This window comes from Henckelia pumila, chromosome 4 (genome assembly GCF_033568475.1).
Source record: "Henckelia pumila isolate YLH828 chromosome 4, ASM3356847v2, whole genome shotgun sequence".
NCBI lineage: Eukaryota > Viridiplantae > Streptophyta > Magnoliopsida > Lamiales > Gesneriaceae > Henckelia > Henckelia pumila.
Genome location: NC_133123.1, coordinates 39,024,670 through 39,047,064, shown reverse-complemented (window position 1 = coordinate 39,047,064; position 22,395 = coordinate 39,024,670). Strand labels below are relative to the sequence as shown.

General features: G+C 32.3%; 3 protein-coding genes and 1 long non-coding RNA gene across 6 annotated transcripts; 1 reads left to right on the top strand and 3 right to left on the bottom strand.

The window, feature by feature from the left end:
- The first annotated feature begins 266 nt into the window (after nucleotides 1–266).
- LOC140866610 (uncharacterized) lies at nucleotides 267–3,475 on the top strand. Of its 3 annotated transcripts, XR_012144937.1 has the most exons (6): nucleotides 267–1,017; nucleotides 1,195–1,247; nucleotides 2,126–2,165; nucleotides 2,641–2,730; nucleotides 3,002–3,150; nucleotides 3,266–3,475. It is a non-coding gene; the product is annotated as an uncharacterized lncRNA (long non-coding RNA). The 3 variants fall into 3 exon arrangements; XR_012144938.1 differs by lacking the exon at nucleotides 2,126–2,165 and having other exon boundaries at nucleotides 1,195–1,257; XR_012144936.1 differs by having other exon boundaries at nucleotides 267–1,247.
- A 6,203-nt stretch (nucleotides 3,476–9,678) lies between these two features.
- On the bottom strand, nucleotides 9,679–10,161 carry LOC140860885 (uncharacterized). Its single transcript, XM_073263887.1, has one exon. The coding sequence runs from the start codon at nucleotides 10,159–10,161 to the stop codon at nucleotides 9,679–9,681; it is 483 nt and encodes a 160-aa protein (XP_073119988.1).
- Nucleotides 10,162–15,041: 4,880 nt separating this feature from the next.
- On the bottom strand, nucleotides 15,042–17,329 carry LOC140866461 (AAA-ATPase At3g50940-like). Its single transcript, XM_073271451.1, has one exon. The coding sequence runs from the start codon at nucleotides 16,830–16,832 to the stop codon at nucleotides 15,417–15,419; it is 1,416 nt and encodes a 471-aa protein (XP_073127552.1). The 5' UTR covers nucleotides 16,833–17,329; the 3' UTR covers nucleotides 15,042–15,416.
- A 3,066-nt stretch (nucleotides 17,330–20,395) lies between these two features.
- LOC140864252 (AAA-ATPase At3g50940-like) lies at nucleotides 20,396–22,249 on the bottom strand. Its single transcript, XM_073268303.1, has one exon. The coding sequence runs from the start codon at nucleotides 22,145–22,147 to the stop codon at nucleotides 20,672–20,674; it is 1,476 nt and encodes a 491-aa protein (XP_073124404.1). The 5' UTR covers nucleotides 22,148–22,249; the 3' UTR covers nucleotides 20,396–20,671.
- Nucleotides 22,250–22,395: the final 146 nt, after the last annotated feature.

Here is a 22,395-nt window from a genome sequence, read left to right as displayed (position 1 = left end):
TCGGGCCATTTCCGTTCATTCTGAGTCGATTTATGAAGTTCGTTAATCCAATAGAAATTTCCTTAATCATGTTTTACTAAATCTAAAAATGCTCATACAATTAATTACATATTAATCGCTAAATATGGATACGGATCACTACATTCAATGTGATCTGGATCAGACGAACATGGTGATAGTGATGCATCCTCAACTAGAGTGTATTCTTCATGAGTATGAGGAGGACTTGGTACAACTACCAAAGCAAGGTTCATTCACAACGTCATTTTCTGATGAAACGCCTGTATATAGCAGAGATGGAATAACATTGAGAATTTCATGCATTGGATCAATGGTAGCTGCTGTGTTGGTTCGAAATCAGCCTCAATTCATCTCTTTTATTGTTGTTGGAAGATTTGAGTCAAGTATATGCAATTTCTTTGGCCACCAAGCAAAGTTAATATGATTTATGCTATGTTCTTGCTATTATTTCGAATTTTTCATGATGTTTGAGCTAGGGTTTTGAATTTTTGATGGAAAATCAGTATTATTCTTGAGAAATTTCGAAATTCCCTTGTGTTTTTTTGTTAAAATGAGATATGAAATGATTTGGGAGATGAGATTTGGTTCGTCTTGCATGATTTCGAAATTTTCAGAAATCTCAGTAGGGTTCATGCTTGTGATTCAAAATTTATGTGTGTTTTGGAGCTAAAATGAGTTATGTTTTGTGAGTTTGTTGGCTCTTGAAGTTACTTGCTTGATTCAAAAATTTCAGCTTGTTAACTTGTGTCGATTGAGCACGTTTTCTGAATTTTTGGATTGATGATGTTTAAGGGCTGCCTAGGCTCGGTTATTGGAGTTTGAATGGTGTTATCCTTGCTGCATAACTAGTGAAGATGATGATCTTGTGCCTGATACAGTAATAAATTCTTATCTGTCTTCATCCCTTTCAAACATCAACGTCGCCTACATAGCTGGACCACCAACAGAGTCGCCGTCGTAGCGAGATATCGACGGACGAGAAGAACCAAAATTCATGTACCTTTTGATTATTGATCCATATTTTCTCGTCCCTGTTTGATTTTTTAATTTATTTGTTTTTGGTAACCTGTTGCTTTAACAGAACAGAAGGTTAAGTGGTTTTCAAACCACTTGTGATCGGTAATTTGTTTCTGTTTATGCTAGGAGGATGAATTCTTGTTTGTGTTTCTGCAGGGAAATGTATAAATTTTCAACACATGGTCGATATACATAAACTAAGGAGTGATGTAAGTATGAGTAAGTCAAAAGTGATTGAGAATTTGATCTCTTGATGAAACTTGATTCTTATTGTTTATACTGTTTATTAATTTATTTTTGTGGGTTCTTTGCTATTTCATAGGTTTCTACTATCTTTTGAAGTTTTGACATTGTCAAAATTTGCCATGGAAAACTAGGATAGTAGTAAGTTGTGTTTTGATGTTCAAATCTCAATGTGGCCCTAGAAAGCATAGACATGAGTCTCATATTAACTTCCTCGCTTCACATCAAAGTATTTTGCGTACTCAATAAAATTTTAATACTAGAGACACGATTATGTTCCTTTTGCTTATGTGTGGAGTAGATTCACTTTGGTTGTGGCAGGGAAGTTACGTTTTTCATTTGATGCGCGGATCAACCATTACCTAGATCGAAAGAATATATTGTTGTTAAACTGTCTATACCTTATATATGATGCAATGAAAGTGAATGAGAGTATTGAGTTAGTTCAGTAACTATGATTAGATACGAAAATTTTCCGATTCGATTTGGATGATCTCCTATCATGATTAATTCAAGATTTTAAATATATATATATATATATTATCAAAGTTGATTCCCTTTGATAGAGATCAGAAAATAGAAATTGAGTTCTATGGGATGGTTTAGGATTATAAAATTATCTTTAAATATAAAATGGTACCAGTAAAGCTAATACATTATCTTCGATTGACATACGTCAAACACGAATGAAGCAAATGCCACTTTCTTGGATGGTCTTGAGACGTTTGCAATTTCATGTAGAGCTGTACTGATGTAGTATTTTTTGCTTGTCTTGGTACTCTGTTATATATGTAAATGTTTTATTGCAATCTAAGCTTAAGTGTGAATGTGTTTCTTCCTATAGATTATCATAATCTGGGGACACGAAACCGATCAACCAGCGGGTAAGAAGAAGAGGCTCAAGTTGATAATTAACTTGAACGAGTTCCAAAATTTAAAATATAAAACTTTTAATCATGAATTTATATTGTTCTGATATTTAAAAACATGGTGGATACCTCTCCTATGTGACACTTTAATATTTCTTTTACTCATATAACATGCATAACAGATGCATATAATTTGGCAGCTACCAGATTCTATTCATATAGCATGCATATATTTACTGCGATTCATAATTAAAAAGTAACTTTTCATGTACTTGTAAAGTTATCAGTGGTATTGTCAACATGTTGAAAATATATGCTTGTAAACTTGCATTTGCCGAGTTTATTTGCTTTTCACAATGTCCACCCTTTGGCTTTGATTTCTAACCTGGAGGGGCTTGCTCTACAAGAACTTAAAATAACGTCTTTCAATGAATAACTTTAGCATTATCTCATATTTTCTTTTAGTGCTTAAGTTTATGTATTCATGCAGCAAAGAATCGGAAATGATTATTACAACTTAAAGAATTGGTGCTGACTGGCATGGTGATAATGGAAGCCTATGAGTGAGTTTAAGTACCCGGTAAATAAAATACTGACCACTATGTTGTTACCACAATTTAGAGGTCGTTCATCTTGTGATCTACACTCGAGCACTCGGATTTAATTATGATTTTAAGCGGTTCGTTGTTGGTATTCTTATACTAGTTTTGCACCCTCATCCACTTGTGTTAGTTCTCATACATGTAGCACGTTGTTAAGTTTGTTATTTATTGATGCTTTATAGCATTTAAATTTCCACATTGACAAGTGCTAATATATCAAGGTTTTTGTTTATTTGTTTCTTTGTTCAGTATATCCTGATTATAGACATATGGAGTATCAACTGCATTTTTGCTGAAGGTTGATTGGGAAGCAATTTATTCCTGAAAAGAATGTTGTTCACCAACTGGATCTGATAACCGATCTTCTCGGCACACCTTCAATGGATATCATTTCTCGGGTATGGATTATTGAAACTTATTCAGTAGTATCAAAAGTTTACAATTTACAAGTGTTTAGAGTGAGTTTTTTTATCCTACATGTTCATTGTTTTGAAATATTGTTTCCTTGTTAAGTTGCGCAATGAAAAGTCTAGGACACATCTTACAAGCACGAGGAAGTAGCAACTTGTTCCCTTTGGGCAAAAATTTCCAAATGTTGATCCTTTGGCCGTTCGACTCTTGGAGAAGTTGCTTGCTTTTGATTCCATGGACCGTCGAGCTGCTAATTCTTTTTTGGTGTATTTTGTTGGTGGATAGCCACTTAAAAGTAACACGTTTGTAAGTTGGAAAGACAAATATGACAATCATATATCAATATTTTTGATTCAATGAAAATTTTTATTTATGTTTCAATTTAAGTTAATTTGCTATCTACGGGAATTGTGATGTGAAAAACGTTTATTTATTTCGTGATACATAATTTTTTGGTGTCTTTATGAAGCATCAAAACTAAGAAATTAGATATATGATTCTCAATCTAATAAATGGCATTTCAAAATGTCCTTATAAAAAGCAAATAGTGGCACTTTTAAATGTTCATATAAATTAGTATAAAAGACATTTATATATGTCACAATAGTATGGTTGAAATGACATTTTAAAATGACGTAATAAATTACTTATAGTGACATTTTTTATTGTCATTATAAATAAATATACAAGACAAATATATGTGTCATTACAAATAATCTTTATTGACATTTTATGTTGTCTTGAAATCTTTAATTCATGACACTTATAAAGTTGGTATTAATATGTTATCTTGACATCTCAAAATGTCATAAAGGCTAAGACGACATTAGAATAGAGGACATTTTTCGTGAGTGTCACCAAAGCTTTAATGTCACCAAAAGTTCTTTATAAGGGCATTTATGTGTGTCATTAAAGGCCATTATTCTTGTAGTGTGTGATGATGTAAGTGATTATGTATTTATTTTTGGACTAATCTCAAATGAGGATTTATAAATAGGCCTTTACATTTGTAATGAAATATATAATTGAGAGAAATTTTTTTATAATATGTGGAGTTTGATATATTTTGAGTTTTTGAGATTTTACCTTTTTATCATAAATTTTTACTTTTTACAACAATTTTAATTATTTTATCATTTAATTATAGTTATAAATTATTAATAATTTTGTCGCTTGAAATTTTTTTATAACATGTAAGATAAGATATAATTTTTTTTTGCGTGCATATTTTATTTATATTTAATATATGCATATAAAAAAAACCATGGTTCTAAGAGAACCTAATAGAAAATTAAATAATCAAACAAATTATCAGGTATTTGTAACATTTATTATAATATATATATATTAACCAAAGCACATCAAATACCAAGAAAACCAATAAATCAAAACTAAGTATATACAGAGAAGAACATATAGGAAATTCACAATTCAAATTCGTATATTTATATTTTAAAAAATATTATTATTATTATACACGAAAATTATGATTAATTTTAAATACAATACTTATAGTAGTTAATGTGAAAAGGAATGATTAATATGTTTTGAAAAATAACTAACATTTAGGAAGCTAATGTTAACAATCAGCTACATAAAATAGAAAGTTCGAGTGTGATTAATAAATTATGAAGTACAAATTAAGTACAAACAACACTCCTCTCAATGATTAAATTATGCAAATACACAGGCGCGGAGCCAATGCAGTTGCCCACACTGGGCCCAAGAAAAAAATAATATATATGGGCTAAGCAAAATTTTTTTAAAACTTTTTGAAGCCCTTGCACACAGCCCATGAGTCAAGCCAATTTTGTTTTTTATTCGGCCTGCACTACACAAATTACTTCGTCTTCTTATTTCTACTACGCAGGGACGTTCAAAACCTCTCCACTCTTCGCCTTTGTGATTCGTCCGGCCAATCGCACACCATCATTTTTTTGCTTTCATTTTAGATTGAGCTTCTTATTTAGGTATGTAAAAATTGATTTAGGCAAGAAATTTTGTATTTTTGTTTGTGATGATATATTGCGTTTCAAATTGAAATTTTTTCCTTCGTCTTGAACGTATAGGCCAAAAGAATGTGAAAAGGGGTATTTTGTTAGGCCATATGCTTCATAATATTATATATCTTTAGGGGAAAATTTTTGTAAGCATCAAATTATATAATTTTTTTTAATATATTGATATTTTATTATTGTGTGAGGGTAGTTATGAACTTTAAAATGCCTCGTACGTTGAGTTATAATAATAATAATAATAATAATAATAATAGAAGCTATGTGGAGAAAGATATATCACTGATAGTGTTTTTTTTTTTCAAGAGGATATATCACTAATAGTTGATCATGAAAAAATTTCAAAATATGAAGACTTGAAAAAAACAATTGTAAAATAATTATTTTGTGATGTACGATTAGTTAAGATTTTATATTTTTTTTTTGCTTTGTTAATTATAGTATAGTATATCGTCGCCTATACTGAATCACAATCCTAGCTCTGTCCCTGCAAATACATCAGTGTTCTTAACCAAATTATTTTCCGAATAAATATTATGCTACTATAAAATTTTTATTTTTCAATTATGTGATTGCATTAGAAAAAAAAACGTACATTTATCGTTGTCTTCTTTTTAATAATGAGTTGTTCTTGTTAACGTTAGATAAACACCTAACGCTATGAGAAATTTCTCATCATTGCAAACATATCATGATAAAAAGTGAAGGACAATACAAATATATATATGTGTGTATATTTTGGTTTTAATAAGAAAAATAAAAATGAAAAAAAATTAAAGACAAAAAACAAACTACATGATATAGTTGATATTTTTTATTTAAATATATAACTTAAAACATTTAATTTATCTAGTGAATGATCATACTCATACGTAGAATAAAGATATTAGAAAATTCGAAACTCTAAAAAAAGACATACAAATTTTATTTAAACATATTCTGACTAATGACACAAGTAGAATAGAGATATTTGAAAATTATAAACTCTAAAAAAAACGCATATCGCGATGATAATTTGCCATATTTTATTCAAATAATTTACAAATGTAAACCACAAAAATTGTTAGTTGTAAAGTAACTTGTATTTAAACACATAAGTTCTAGTTAATGTCAAAAAATGAAAATTAGAAAATTTTAAGAAATGATATACCCAAAATGATCTTTTACTGTGTTTTATTCAAATGATTTATAAATATAAACCAATAAAATTGTTGGTTGCAAATTTTTTTTATTTAAACACATAAGTTTTAGCCAATAGTATCAAGTAAAGGGATCTTAAAACTAAAAAATTAAAAACTTAACACGTAAATATACATATATCACAGTAATTTTTTTGACCATCTTTTATTTAAATAAATTATAAATATAAAACATAAAAATGTTAAAAACAAATTAATTATCGAAAACTAACCCACGTGATATAGTTGATATTTTTATTTAAATATATAATTTAAACATATAATTTTTGGTTAATTGCTACAAATTAAAAAAAAAGAGATTAGAAAATTAGAAAATCTAAAAAAGGGGATATTACCCTTTATTTAAACATATAATAATGACCATAAGTGTAATAAGGATATTAAAAAATTATAAACTCTGGAAACTAGGCATATCGCAACAATCTTTTTCACGTTTTATTCAAATAATTAATAAATGCAAACAAAAAAATTTTGGTTGCAAAAACTTTTTTTAGTACACATATTTTTGGAAATAATATTTACTTTAATTTATGTTAAATGCACTCCATTTTTTTTAGAGTAATGCGCTCCACTTTTATTTTCTTTACAATTGTACGTTTTCATTGAGAATCTGAACCATTAATTTGTTCATTTTTTTATTTTGGTTCATTAATTTCTCAAAATTTAGTTTTGAGACATTAAATTTTAGTTTCAACTATTTTGATTCAGTTGTTGATGTAACACCGAAAAATGCTGACATGTCAAGCTGTTTCGTCAACAATTGAGCCAAAATAATCGAAAATTAAAATTTAGTGTGTCAAAACCAAAATTTGAAAAATTAATGGATCAAAATAAAAAAATAGACAAATTAATGGACCAAAAAAATAAATTTCCCTTTAATTTATTGCTTTCTTTTTTCTTTTTCTTTTTCTTTTTTTTAAGTTGGTTAATCATCCTTAATTACTCAATAATATTGAAAATGCATTTTTCAATGTCAATAAATAGAGAAAAACACAACATTAAATAAAAAAATTCATTAAATTAATAATATGTTATTTAAGTATGTAGTACGAACCCTCATCTTATTGACTAATATATGAAATATTGATTAGAGTACAATCGGGTATATAAATTATGATATTAATCTATTTGGATTACATAATTAATTTTGTAAATTCTAAAATATTAGACCAATTCAAGAGTGTTTCATTGTAACCTCTTTCTTTTTTAAAAAAAGCGAGTTTACTGTAAAGAGTATATTAGCAAATAAATGATCTATATATAATATTCGTATTGACAGTAGAAAGAGTTCCGAAACTGTTTAACGAAAATCCATTACGAGTGGAAGTAGAGTATCCAGAAATAATAAATATCGAAATTTCATAATTTGAAAATGCTTAATAATAGTTTTATTATCAACTGTTTCAAACACAATTCGCTCAATAAGTTGATATATGATATCAAACAATTATTTAACAACAAATTATCTTCCACTCTATTACGAATTATTTTTATAAAAATTTTCATTGATGAAAATACTCTCAACAATTACAAACAAATATTAATAATGTTGAATTTAAAATTAAATCTATACCAAAAGATATAATTTATGTTTATTTGATTAAATCATTATTTTTTTATAAGAAATCTTGCTAATTCCAGCAATTTTAGAAAATTAACTATAATTTTATATGTCAAAAATAAAGTTATCAGATTAATTTTAAGATATATTAACTTATATTAACTTCATCAGGGAGATATCAGATGTATAAAAGTGAGCAAATTGAAATAACTTCCATTCATCACATTCAAGCCAAAATGATCTTAATCAATGTATAATTAAATTAATATTTTATAAATATATTATATATATAGTACTAAGTTATTTTTAAAAAAAATTCATTCAAGCAAACTCACAATTAATTAAATTTGTATTTAATCAATGTATAATTAAATTATTATTTTATAAATATATATTATATATATAATACTAATTTATTTTTAAAAAAAATTTCGAAGAGGCAAACTCACAATTAATTAAATTTATATTTAAAAAAGATATTAGGGCATCTCCAACCCTGTTCTATAATAGAGTAGGGTTTGCTCTCCAACCCTCCTCTAAAAGCACTCTCCATTTTGGAGAGTGATCCTTAATAAAGGATCACTATTCATATAAAGGATTATATGAAGGATGACATTAATTACGAAAATGTCATCCTCCAAAATTATAAATAAGTCCTTACATGTAATTTGTTTATTATTTTGTTGCATTTTATTTTTTAAATTTTTTTGTATAGTTTAGTGTTTCATTTATTTAATTATGATAATTTTATTTGAAGTTTTTTATATTTTTTTCATAAATTAATTGTTATTTTAATATTTATAAAAAATTTATTGTCGACTTAATTTAGTCAAATAAATTTTTAGATTTTGTGTTTAATAATATAATACATAATTATTAATAAATTACATAATTTTTAGTTGAATCAACTAATCGAAATAATTTAGTTGAAATCTATATTATATAATTATTAAATTATATATGTGTGTTGTAAAAAAAAATATTAAAAAAAAGTATTTGATAATATATAAAGAATATGGGTTGGAGAAGATTTTGAAAAATAAAGATCACAAAATCTCTATTTTAGAGGATAGAGGATAAAAAATAAAAAATATGGATTGAAAATGGCCTTAGGTATATAATACCAAAATTTTTTAAAATTTCAAAGATATCATCATACCCTTTCAAGATCATATAAATCCCCCACTCCTCCACTTATCACTGTACCCTTTCAAGATCATATAAATACCCCACCGATCAATGGTATCTTATTAAACTCGGTACATTCAAAAAATAATATAGTTAATAAACACTAAACATTGTTTGAAATAAAATTCATTAACCCTACAATCATAACATAATAATTTCAACACTATTTTTCAAACAAAAAAAAGTCACATGTTTTAAGATTTTTTATTAATTATTCACTACTAGTAAAAGAAAATATAATTACAAAGTCAAAATCCAAAAAGCAAAATGCTTTATTACAAATTTATACACGATATTAGAAGCACAAGTACCTCTCCATTCATCCAACCAAATTAAATCAAACATCTTTTCGAAACAAACACTAATCACAACATACATTTCGGCTTCCTCCAGTAATCTGAGAATGCCTCATTTTTATTCGGAGCAAACTAATCTTTTTTCTTTTTTTTTTTAAATTTTCAGAAGTTAAATGTAATTATTATATATATATATTTAAACACGAACATTAATAGAAGCTGCATGCATGTGTTGCAGCAAGCTTTATATATATTTTCAAGTTGATTTGTTGTGATGATGGCCCGGCAACTTCTCTTTAATCTTCTCCATCATCCCCTTCTTCTCACGGTGCACGCCGCCCTGCGGAGCGGCGGTTTCGGTCCCAGTGCTTCCGTAATTAGGATCGGTTTCATACGCCCCGGTGGTGCCGGCGGCTTTGTCAGGGTCGGTCTGGTATGCCCCGGTGGAGCCGGTGGTTCCCTGAGCACCCGTCGGATGCAGCCCGCCGGTGGAGGCATAAGGCTCCGCTCTGATTGCCCCGATGGTGGCGCTGGTCACATGCGGGCTGGTTACGGCCTGCTGTGTACCCTGAGGATCGGTTTGATGTGCGTCGGTGGTGCCATACGTTCCTCCGGCGCCGGTGGTGCCGTAGTCCACCCCCGTAGGGCGGTGAACGGGGTCTCCGTATTCGTCAGTCTGCGTGATGGGATCGCCGTACTCGTCCGTCCGCCTCCCGTGTTGATCGCCGTACTGTGCCATAGCTACTAATAATTGTTCTCAAACGATTAATCTTTATCCGTAAAGTACTTCATGTAATTATGCGACTTTGGGGCCTATATATATATTTATATAATAATAAATATAGTGTAAAGTATATAATATAATATTATATGGATCGATGAAATGGACACGTTAGGGTGTGATAGTTTAGCATGGCAACGGTAGGTTAGAACAAGTGTCCACAAAATATAGTGAGATGATGCTTCTTCACCGCTTAGCTTCAGCACGTGTTGTGACTTGTTTAAGGTCTTCATTTTGGGGAGGGGCATGCTACACAGGGTGAATATCATCCGGTGCAGCATCCATTATTCATGGGGTTCGGGTTCCACGCTTAGCTTCAGCATGTGTTGTGACTTGTTTAAGGTCTTCATTTTGGGAAGGGGCTATGTTACACCGGGTGAAGATCACCCGATGCAGCATCACATTCATCTGAAACCCGTTAACTAATAGTCTTTCCCTTCATTTTGGATCTTTAATTTAACCTGTATTTTTTTCTAGTTACATATTAGTTAAAATAACATGTATATTAGTTAAATAACAAAAAATGAAAACAATATAAAAGTTATACTGTAACGACTCATTGTATTAAGACGGGTCTTTACAACGTGCTTATATTCTCACTCACACGCACCTTGAGAAACTTTACAGGGAGTCACCCATCTTATAATTTTCCCAAATCAAGCACACTTAACTTTGAAGTTCTTTTGTGATGAGCTCCCGAAAAAAAGATGCACCTTTTTTATATGAGTAGTACATATGAAATTTTTTAAACTCTCCTTAACTATGCAGTCTCATACCTACACAGTCTCATAATCCCTCTCATTCCGACAGGATCGGTTCATTCACGTCTCCATACGCTTAGAAGCCTGCCAGAAACCGCTCATTATCCGTGCAACCTCTTGGCACCGGCGATCACTCCCCGCCTCCTCAACCCCAGGCGTCACATGCCCACCAGCTTCCGTTTGGTTCGTCCCCTTACCATACCGTACTAAGAGAGGTCGTCTCTGATACCATTTGTAACGACCCAGTGTATCAAGACGGGTCTTTCCAACGCGCTTATGTCCTCACTCACACGCACCCTGAGAAACTTCCTAAGGGGTTACCCATCCTATAATTTCCCCAAGTCAAGCACGCTTAACTTTGGAGTTCTTAGGTGATGAGCTTTCGAAAAAAAGATGCATATTCTTGATGTGAGTAGTACATGTGAAATCTGTTAAACTCTCCTCAACTATGCAGTCTCATACCTACACAGTCTCAGAATCCCTCTCATTCTGAAAGGATCGGTTCATTCATGTCTCGCTCTTCCTAAAAGCCTACCAGGAGTCGCTCATTGTCCGTGCAACCTCTTGCCACCGGCGATCACTCCCCACCTCCTCAACCTCGGGCGTCACATATACACTAAAAATAAATTAAAATTTACTGGAACAGAGCAAAAATTGACAAAAACATACAAACTACATGACTAAAACAAATCCACTCTTAATAGGACTACAAGAAATTGGGATGGATTGACGAATATGGTTAGTGTGGATGAGATTAGAGGTGCATTGTCTGGCATTGAAGACGACAAAGCACGAGGACCGGATGAATTTGGGGCAGTCTTCTTTAAGAAATCTTGGGGCACAGTCGGGGGTGATGTGATTGCAGCAGTTATGGAATTTTTCAGGAGTGGGAAACTACTAAAGCAATGGAATCATGCGTCCATTCCCTTGGTACATATATCTGATCATGCTACCACTGTTTCAGAGTTCAGACCGATATCGTTTTGTACAGTGTTGTTTAAGATTAGAGCCAAGATATTGGCAAACAGATTGGGGAAAATGATCGAACCGCTGATTAGTCAAGCACAGACAGCCTTGATCATACCGGGTCGATCTATTGTGGAAAACATACATTTGGCCGGCTCAGGAAATATTGAAACACTATGCGAGGAAAAAGGGCTCACCACGTTGTATACTTAAGATTGATTTACAAAAAGCCTACGACACAGTTCACTGGAGTTTTTGAGAGACACTCTTCGTCTCCTAAACTTCCCAACACTGTTAATAGCTTGGATTATGGAGTGTGTATGCACTACCTCTTTCTCTATATCCTTTGGGGGTCAGCTGTATGGTTTCTTCAAAGGAGCGAGGGGGCTGCGACAAGGGAATCCTCTATCCCCTTTCCTATTTGTGATATGTATGGAAATGCTTTCGAGATCTCTTTTACATGCATCACGGTTACCGGATTTTCACTTTCACCCTAGATGTGAAGCCTTTTGAGTATCACGCATTTGGTGTATGCCGATGATCTGTTGATTCTGGCCAAAGGAGACATTCAAAGTGTGAAGATTATGTTGGATTGTGTTGATCGGTTCGGGAAGATGGCAGGACTCCGAGCAAAGGTGATGAAGTCTAATATTTTCTTGGCTGCAGTTGAGGAGCCGGATAGAAGTGAGATCATTAGGATGTGTGGGTACCGTGAAGGTACATTCTCATTCCGGTATTTGGGAATTCCCTTGGCAGCAAGGAGGCTAAGGGAGGGAAATTACAGTGGATTGGTGGACACCATTTCTAGGAAAGTGGCCTCGTGCCCAAGACATACACTATCTTATGCAGGGAAGTTGGAGTTACTACGGTCGGTAGTACAAGGGGTGGAGTGTTTTTGGCTATCAGTCTTGCCTATCTCTTGTGGAGTTATTGATAAGATTGAAAAGATTTGCAGGAGCTTTATGTGGACGAGCAAGCACCCACCGATTTCTTGGAGAAAGATTTGCTCACCTATTAATGACTGGGGGATGGGTCTTCGAAATTTGAAAGTTTAATTTGGAATAAGACCTTGCTTGCCAAAACTCTTTGGGATATCTATCCACCAGAAGAAAGACACTTTGTGTGTGAAATGGGTTAAAAACTATTATTGGGATGATATTGTAGATTGGAGGTTTAGGAAATATGACACTCTTCTCATCAAGAAACTTGTGGAGATTCGAGATGAGCTAGTTCTTTGATTTGGTAGCTGGGAGGGGGCGGCCTTTCAGCTAGGAAGTTGGATGAGAAGTAAAGATGGATTGACACAGTTGTACAGGAGTTTCTTTATGGGGGAGGGAAGATGGTCATGGAAACCTATTATTTGGAGACCACGTATTCTTCCAAAAAATCGAGTGATTTTTTGGCCTGTTGCTCTGGCAAGTGTTTAACCAAAGATCGACAACCGTACATTCTCGACAAATCCTACGGGTTCTGTGGGTTTGTGGATGAAGATGCGCTAACATATATTTTTTGATTGTACAGTTTCTAGGCAGCTTTGGGATCGGATGTGGGAATGGCTGAGAGTCCACTGCCATTTGAGTTCTTTGACAGGGTTATTGAGATTTATGCGCAGATATTATCGAGGCACGACGCTGAGGAAACGGAGATGTCAGGCAAGAGTCCACTGGTTTCTTCCTCTTTGATGTGGAGCAACCTGATGTTGATGCTATCCTCAAGAAGATCATCATAAATATATATATACACCGAGCTCCGGGAGTCCACTAAAGATCTTACTGACTTTGCTAGCTTTTTAGTTTAGCTAGATCACTCTTGGAATTGTATTTATGTTGACATTTTTGAGCATATTGATGATACATTGATTTTGAGATTCCTGGGTATATCTGGTGTATTTTGTACCTTGCTTATTTACCATCTATAATTAATATGTGCTTCATATAAAAAAATGAAGAAAATACGAATTACATGCTAAAAATATAGATGTTAATTTATTACTACATAAAATTCAAATAACCATGCATCTTGTAGGTAGGTTGAAATGAACAAGGTAAATAAGAATTTACCCGAAGTCAGAGATCATATCTTCCTTTTCACCCGTGCAATGATGAAAACGTGTGTATGGGATAAACTTTTATAAATTAATAATGATTATACTTTCGGATAAACTTATATAAAATGATGAGATCATGATATTTATTAATTTAAATAATTATTTATTAATTGATAAATTAATAAATTATAATTTTAAAATGTATTTTTTTATTCAATGAGCATAAATTTGATTACATAAAAAATAATGAGAGCACTATAAAAAAATAAACAACATGCCATGTACATGCATCATCTTTGTGGACATCTACTGACCACGTATACAAACACTAGTTCTCAAATGACTCTGTATCCATATGTTTGTTGTAAGATACAAAACTCTCAAAAGTCAACCACCTATAATTCCAATACCCTCAAATTAACTTAAATCCCAACAATAATAATATAGAAATTATAAATTGAAGTTCCAATCGATCGTATCATAAACATGCTTGCACTAATCCCCAATTTTTTCTTCCTCGTAATTAAATCCCAAGAACGTGTCCTGGTTTCGCTCTAATTAATACAACTTTTGTCACATCTCGATAAATTTAGTTTGAATATCCGTTTTTCGGAATTAAATTGTATTTCAAAACAAGTAGAAGAAATATTTCAACACTTGTTAGGTGGAAATTTCCCTTCACTAATATTATTTGAGTTTGAATAATATTCGTGTTTTGGAATTAAATTAAGATAGATCTTGTGTTGATGTAATTTGAATCCATGACTCCAAATTTCTTTTTGTTTGGATGGACAAGATTCAAACGAATTTCAAATACATTCTACCACATTAAGCAATTTCAATACTCAATAGTAATAATTGTGATGATGAATTTCAAATACACCAAATTCAAATGAAGGTCATTTTTTATAGGGAAAATTGTAAATTTAATCTTGTATGTTTGTCATTTTGCGATTTTGGTCCTCTATGTTTTCACATTTCAGTTTTAGTCCTGCATGTTCTGATTTTTGGCAATTTCGGTCTTTTTTATTCAAAAATACTTATGTGACATTGTACACGTCATCTTCACATCAACACTGAATTGGTGCCATATCAGCGCCACGTCGGAAAAAGGACTAAAATGGCCAAAATAATAAAGATAACGGACTAAAACTAAAATTTACAAATATAAAAAACTAAAATCGCAATTTTTCCTTTTCATTATATCAGTCACCGAATCAATTCCTTCTTCCCAACGAAATCAACCCATCCAACGCGCGCAATCTAATTGAATTCTGTAATTATTTCTTCTTCTTCTTAGTTTTTTTTAGCAAAACTAAATTAATATTAGGCCATCGAACAAATATCATATATAGGATAACAATAATTTGGAATATTGAAATTCTTTCATTAACTCTAGCCAATATTTTTTGTAATGCATGTCAAATTACTGATTCTTCCTAATAAGGATATTCACCTATAGCTTCCTCATGATTTTCCTTAATCTTGCAATGCATGAAATCAATCAACCCTTGAAGGCAAACAACAGGTTCATCATTCTTGAGAAGCAGCTCGCCTATTTCGGCCGGAGTGACTTTCGCAATAGCTATCAGATGCTCGATTTTCTTGAACAGAGCATGGTCCTGAATCCCAAGATAATTACTAGCCAGGAGTTTGAATCCACAAGGAGTGCAATATGACATGTTTATATGCACATCCATACGACCTGGTCGTAGCAAGGCTGGATCGAGCTTCTCGATGTGATTCGTGGTGAAAATTATGATCCTTTCGTCTCCACAGCTCGACCATAAACCATCCACAAAGTTCAACAAACTAGAGAGCGTCACCTGCTTGTTTTCTTCCTTCCTGGGAAAATAAACGGCCTGTTCAGTACTACTGAACCTATCTTTCATGTCGATTGTGCAATCAATATCCTCCACCACTAATATAGATCTATTCGCAGTAGCAAGCAGCAATCTTCTCAAATCGGAATTCCTCGTTAAATCAGTCAACTCCAGATCATACACATCGTAGTTCAAATAATTCGCAATTGCTGCGATCAAGCTCGATTTTCCCGTCCCCGGAGGACCATACAGCAAGTAGCCTCTTTTCCAGGCCTTGCCCACTTTTCTGTAGTGTTCTCTCCTGCTTACGAACCGGTCGAGATCATTCAAGATCATCTCTTTTTGATCTGTATCCATTGCCAGAGTGTCGAATGTAGCAGGGTGATTGAGGGTTACAGGAGCCCAGATATCGTTGATGTTGTACTGCATATGCTGATAAGCTGCAACAGTGTGAATCTTGATTGTCTTTTTCTCGTGTTTCTTGTTTTTGGCCACATTTATGATGTGTGCCAAGTAAGAATCGAGGGCCATTCGTTTGTTTTTCCTATGGAAAGTGAGGTGGAACGACCTGGTTTCATGTCTCACAGTTGAATTCCTGTCTCCGGGATTGTGGAAGACCTTTGCTGCGGTGCTTGTGCAACTCCAAACCCACTTGAATTTCTCTCCTCTGTAAAAATCCAACACCGCTTCGTCGCTTTCCGCGGCAATGTTGAAGCTGTTTTCTTGTTCTGACTTGCAGACTTTGAGTCGACGTATGTCGTCCCTTCTGGCTTTGGCGGCAGCCAGATATGTTTCAGCAGCTTCGTAGATTTGGTTGCTGCCTAATCCGTCGAAGTCGTCGATTACCAGAGTCATCTTGTTAGAGAATCTGCTCAAAAATTTGCAGACGCCGGAGAACACGTGGTCCTTCAATTCAGGTGGGAGGAGATTCAGAGCAAAGCCACGCGCCACCAGAGTTGTGGCGGCGATGGAGCCCATGTTGGAGAGAATGAACCTTGCGGTATTGGTTAGATTGGATTCTGACAATGCCATTTTGGTTTCGAGCAAGAATTTCCAATGTGGGATCAGATTGGTACTTTCTCAGGATTTGAATTTCTTTCTGTTTATAAATTAGACTATTATGTTCGCTGATCTTCACACACAATTATAGGCTCCCTAGTGATTACTTTAGTTTTTTTTTTTTTTTTTTTGAAAAACTGTAATTTTGGTTGTGTAAGTTTGTTACTCTACGATTTCGATTTTTTGTCCTGCATGTTTCGATTTTTGACAATTTCAATCATTTATCTTCGAAAATATTTTAAGTGGCATTATATATACACGTTTGCTTCACATCAATACTGCATTGGTGCCACATTAGTATATTAAAAAAAGAATAAAATTGTCAAAAAAATAAAGATAGCAGTTTAAAACTAAAATTAAAAATATAAAGGATCGTAATCGCAAAATGACAAACATACCGATGACAAAAAGCAATGTTCTCTTTTTTAAGTCAACCACGTAAAACTCAAGTTCGACACTGGTTCGGTTGATTCACCTAACTATACCAACAAAAATTATTGGGAAGAACCTCAAGTAGAAGAGAAAACAAATAATAAACATATTTAATTCTCCGACTTATAACTATATTTTATATTCAATTAATGTCAGCAAGGAGAGTGGCGCCCAAGTCTTGACTGTAATATCACTAATATGTATATTGTGTGATACCCACGCTTATGAATCTATGTTAATTAAATAAAAATTTGTGGTTATACATGTCATAATCATAATATAAAACTAGAGTTGGTTTCTCGTGAGATGGTGACAGGTCAATCTTGCTCTACAATTAAGAGTTATATTTTTGACACAAATATATTAACTATGACCATGACAAATAATTTTTTTTATACATTAGTACTTTTTTTTTGAAAATATTATGCTTAATTAAAATTTTATTGCTAAGATATAATTAAAAAAATAAAAAGATATGTAATCAAAATTAAAAAATAAAAACGGAACATTATTTGTTACGGATATTTGATAAACAAATATAAATTAACACAAAAACAAAAATAATAATTAATTTTAATTTTTTATTCTTATTTTTGCGTTTAATGATTAATAAATTTAACCATAATTTTTTGTTCATTAACATTCTACATAATTATTTTTGAAATTTCTCAAATCATTAATGAATTTACTAAAAATAAAATCAATCATTTAGAGGATACATTGTCAATTTGGAGTATATATATTAAAGATGGAGTGAACTTACAAAAGATGAAGCCTAAATAACACATTTTTTATTTATTATGAAATAGTTATAAAAAAAAAGTCACATGAATCACTCTTAAGTTTTTTAAAATTTTAAAAAAAAACTAAATTAATATTTTTTGTGTGAATAAATAATGTGACCGTTGTAGATTGTCCATCTAATTGTTACTCTTTTATTATTATTATTATTATTATTATTATTATTATTATTATTATTATTATTATTATTATTTTGTGATTAATTTTTCGGGAAAAATGTCATTTCCATGTCAAATTTTTTATAAAAAGAACTTTAAAAAGTCTATAACCTAACGGCTCTTACAGGTAATATTATATATATATATATATATATATATATATATATATAATTAATTTTTATATTTAAATAAAAATTAAAATCTCTAACGGCTAGTTAATAAAATAGTAATAAAATCTTCCTATAAATATTAATCAATTTTTAAAAACTCATTCATTCTTCCTCAAAAAAAAACTCATTCATTCTTCTCATGAATACATTTCTACTCATCAATCAAACTCAATATCTCTTTTCTATCCCTTTTAACAAAAAAAAAATATTTTCTTACCATTCTTATATTTCAATATTTATTTCTTGAATACTAATTTTATCCTTATGGATGAAAATATGAATTCTACAACCACATCGGAAGAAAATGCTTACAGTCAAAACTCCCAAAATGGACCTCAATTTGGTTCTTTTAGCAACATTTCATCGAACCAAGATTCGAGTCTCGATGAAGACGTAAATGAAGAAGAAAATCGTCCAATAGGTCAAAAGGCCGAAAAAAAGAAAGGGAGAAACAAAGTCAGTTCGCCCATGGTATGTATGATAGAAAAATACAATCGTATGCTTGAATTGTTTACTCAGTATATCGACATAAAAAAGAATGAATTTGAATGTAAACAAAAAGAACTTGCAATAGAGGAGATGAAAACAAAAGCTGCCTTGATCAAATATGAAGCAAAGAAGAAAAAATATTTGCTGAAGGAATACGAAATCCTTATGAAGGATGCTTCACAAATGACGTCGAAGCAGCTTGTGTTCCATGAACGTCTTTGTGACCAAATTAAAGAAAAATGGAATATGTAATTTTCAGTTGGTGTGATTCTAGTTTCAATTATTGTATTTCGTTTTCCAATGAATAAAATATATAATTTTTTCAATTAATGATGCATTTTTGTTAATTTAATTTTAAAATAATTTGATTTCAAACTGGCCGTTGCTTAACACAAATTAACAATATTTATAAACACTTTGTGCTGAGCAATTACAGCTAGGATATTTGTCCTATGCAATTCAACGTTGTCTCAAACTTTCACCTTAATATTAGTATATTACTAATTCTTTTGATAGTAATTGTTTTTTTACCTACTCTCAAATTCTCAATTCTTCTGATGATTTGCAAAAATTATTTAAGAACTTAACTCCACAAACAAAAATAAATTTCATTTACTCCGTTATTATACATGAAAATGAAATGTGAGTGTAAATTAATTTTAGTTGTTAAACACGATTTTCTAATTAATATCTTATTTCATGTTTTTATAATTGTAGTGTTTTGTTATATATGGTTTCTTAGGCATCAACATTTCGACAATTTCGTTTATACTATTTTTTTAATAAATAAAATTAGTAAGTGTTATATTTACTATCCACCTATATTTATCGTATTCATTATCGATTTACGAAAGTTATTAGCCTAGCTAAGTTGTTATAGAATTACATTATATATAGTTTATTATAAACTGATTTTAATCTTCAATTTTTCTCTTGTGGGACCGGACTACACTATCACATAGCATCCTCGTTAAAAAAACACATAAAACCTCTTATGTGAAAATAATGGTCTTTATACCTCATGTTTTTAAAAACCAGTCATAAAACACAATGCAATATTGCCTAATTTTTTTCAAAACACATCTTGTAAATGATAATAAATTTAATATATGTGGTTTTGTGGTTTTTGCAATTTTAAATCCACATGATCTTAAGTTTTTACACACTAGTAATTAATGCAAGATATAATATATTTCAAATGACATCATTATTTGGTGAATTTAAAACCCATACTAATTAAAAACAAATATCATATAATCATGTAAAGAGTGGATTTGAAATTTATGGACTTACTTTTATTTGAATATTGATATACATCCATCCAAACTCAGCCTAATTGAATTTTTGTTATCAAATTTTTATTTAGAAGTGAAAAAGAATTCATCGTCTCTACTATAAGCAAGCTTTTTCCTTTAGACTTATATTATAACATTATATTCTTAATTTCCCCATATAAAATTAGGCGATTGGACAAATATTATATATATACAGATCATAACAACAATATGGATTGAAGTCGCTATATAATTTTTCGTCATTATCCAACAAGTTAAGTGCAACACAAAATCTTATGCCTACAAATTCTCAATACTTTTGTTAGAAGCTTGCACATGACTTGCCTCGTTTCATCCAGCCATTTTCTTCTCCTTCATGCAAAGGCCCCATAGCTCGTTTCATATGACTTTTACCCCCTAGCTTGTATACATATAATTTATTTTAAAAAATTTTAAATCAAAATTTACTCGGATAACAATCCGTCCGTTTAATTCGGGCTCGATAGTTCGAATTCCTTTGATATAATCTCACTTTTTTCTTGTTGAACATCAGCTGATTCTTCCTTCACATTTTTAGCTTCAGCCTCCTCATTTTCCTTGATCTTGGAATGTATGAAATCAACTAATCCTTGGAGGGAAAGATTAGGATCATCATTCTTGAGAAGCTGCTCCGCGATTTCGGCCGGAGTGACTTTAGCATTAGCCACCAGATGCTCGATTTTCTTGAACAGAGCATGGTCCTGGATCCCAAGATAATTACTCGCCAGGAGTTTGAAGCCAGATGGTGTGCAATATGACATGTTTATGTGCACATCCATACGACCGGGTCGTAGCAAGGCTGGATCGAGCTTCTCGATGTGATTCGTGGTGAAAATTATGATCCTTTCGTCTCCACAGCTCGACCATAAACCATCCACAAAGTTCAACAAACCAGAGAGAGTCACCCTGCTTTCTTCCTCGTGTGACGAAGAATCCTCTTTAGTAGTAGTAGCAGTAGTAGTGGACCTATCTTTCAAGTGAATGGTGCAATCAATATCCTCCACCACTAATATAGATCTGTTTGCAGTACCAAGCAGCAATTTTCTCAACTCCGAATTCCTCGTTAAATCAGTCAACTCCAGATCATACACATCGAAGTTCAAATAATTGGCAATTGCTGCGATCAAGCTCGATTTTCCGGTCCCTGGAGGACCATACAGCAAGTAGCCTCTTTTCCAGGCCTTGCCCACTTTCCTGTAATAATCTCTCCTCTTGACGAACCGTTGAAGATCATTCAAGATCATCTCTTTTTGATCGGAATCCATGGCCAATGTCTCGAACGTTGATGGGTGATCGAGATTTACAGGAGTCCACATCTCTTTTATGTCGTACATATTGTCGTAATCAACTGTGAAAAGCTTGATCGTTTTCTTCTCCTGTTTCTTGTTTTCTGCCTCGTTTATGATGTATGGCAAGTATGACTCGATCGCCAGATCTTTGTTTTTCCTGTGGAATGTGAGCTGAAACGACCTGATTACGGATTTCATAGTTGAATTCCTGTCTCTGGGATTGTAAAAGTCCCTTGCTTCAGTCTTTGTGCAGATCCAAACCCACCTGAATTTCTCTCCTTTGTAAAAATCCAACACTTCTTCGTCATTATCAACTGTGATATTCAGGCTCTTTTCTTTCTCCGGCTTGCTGATTTTGAGCCGCCGGGTGTTGGGGCTGGCTTTCGAGCCCAAATAGGCTTCCGCAGCCTCGTAGATTTGGTTGCTTTCCAATCCATCGAACTCCTCGATCACCAGAGTCAACTGGTTCGAGAATTTGCTGAAGAAATTCCGAATGCCGGAGAAAACGTAGTCCTGGAATTCGTAAGGGAGGAAATCTTGGGTCACGCCGCGCACCACCACGGCGGCGGCGGCGATGGAGCCGACGGTGGAGAGGATGGTCTTCGCGGTGGCTAACTTGGATTCCGACGAAGCCATTGGTTTTATGCAAGAAATCAAAGAAAGGACAAATTTCGTGATTCAAGATTTGAATTGCTTTGAATTTCTTGATTCTTTGTGTTTGAGAAATATGAGAGTAATGTGTTCGCTAATATTTATTTTCTCACGCGCAACATTTTATAGACTCACTCCGTTGTTTCGGACAAACTTCCCGCACAAGGAAGAAGTCGCAGCAATTAATTAATTCGAATATTCGACCCATAATATGATAAATAAATAAATAAATA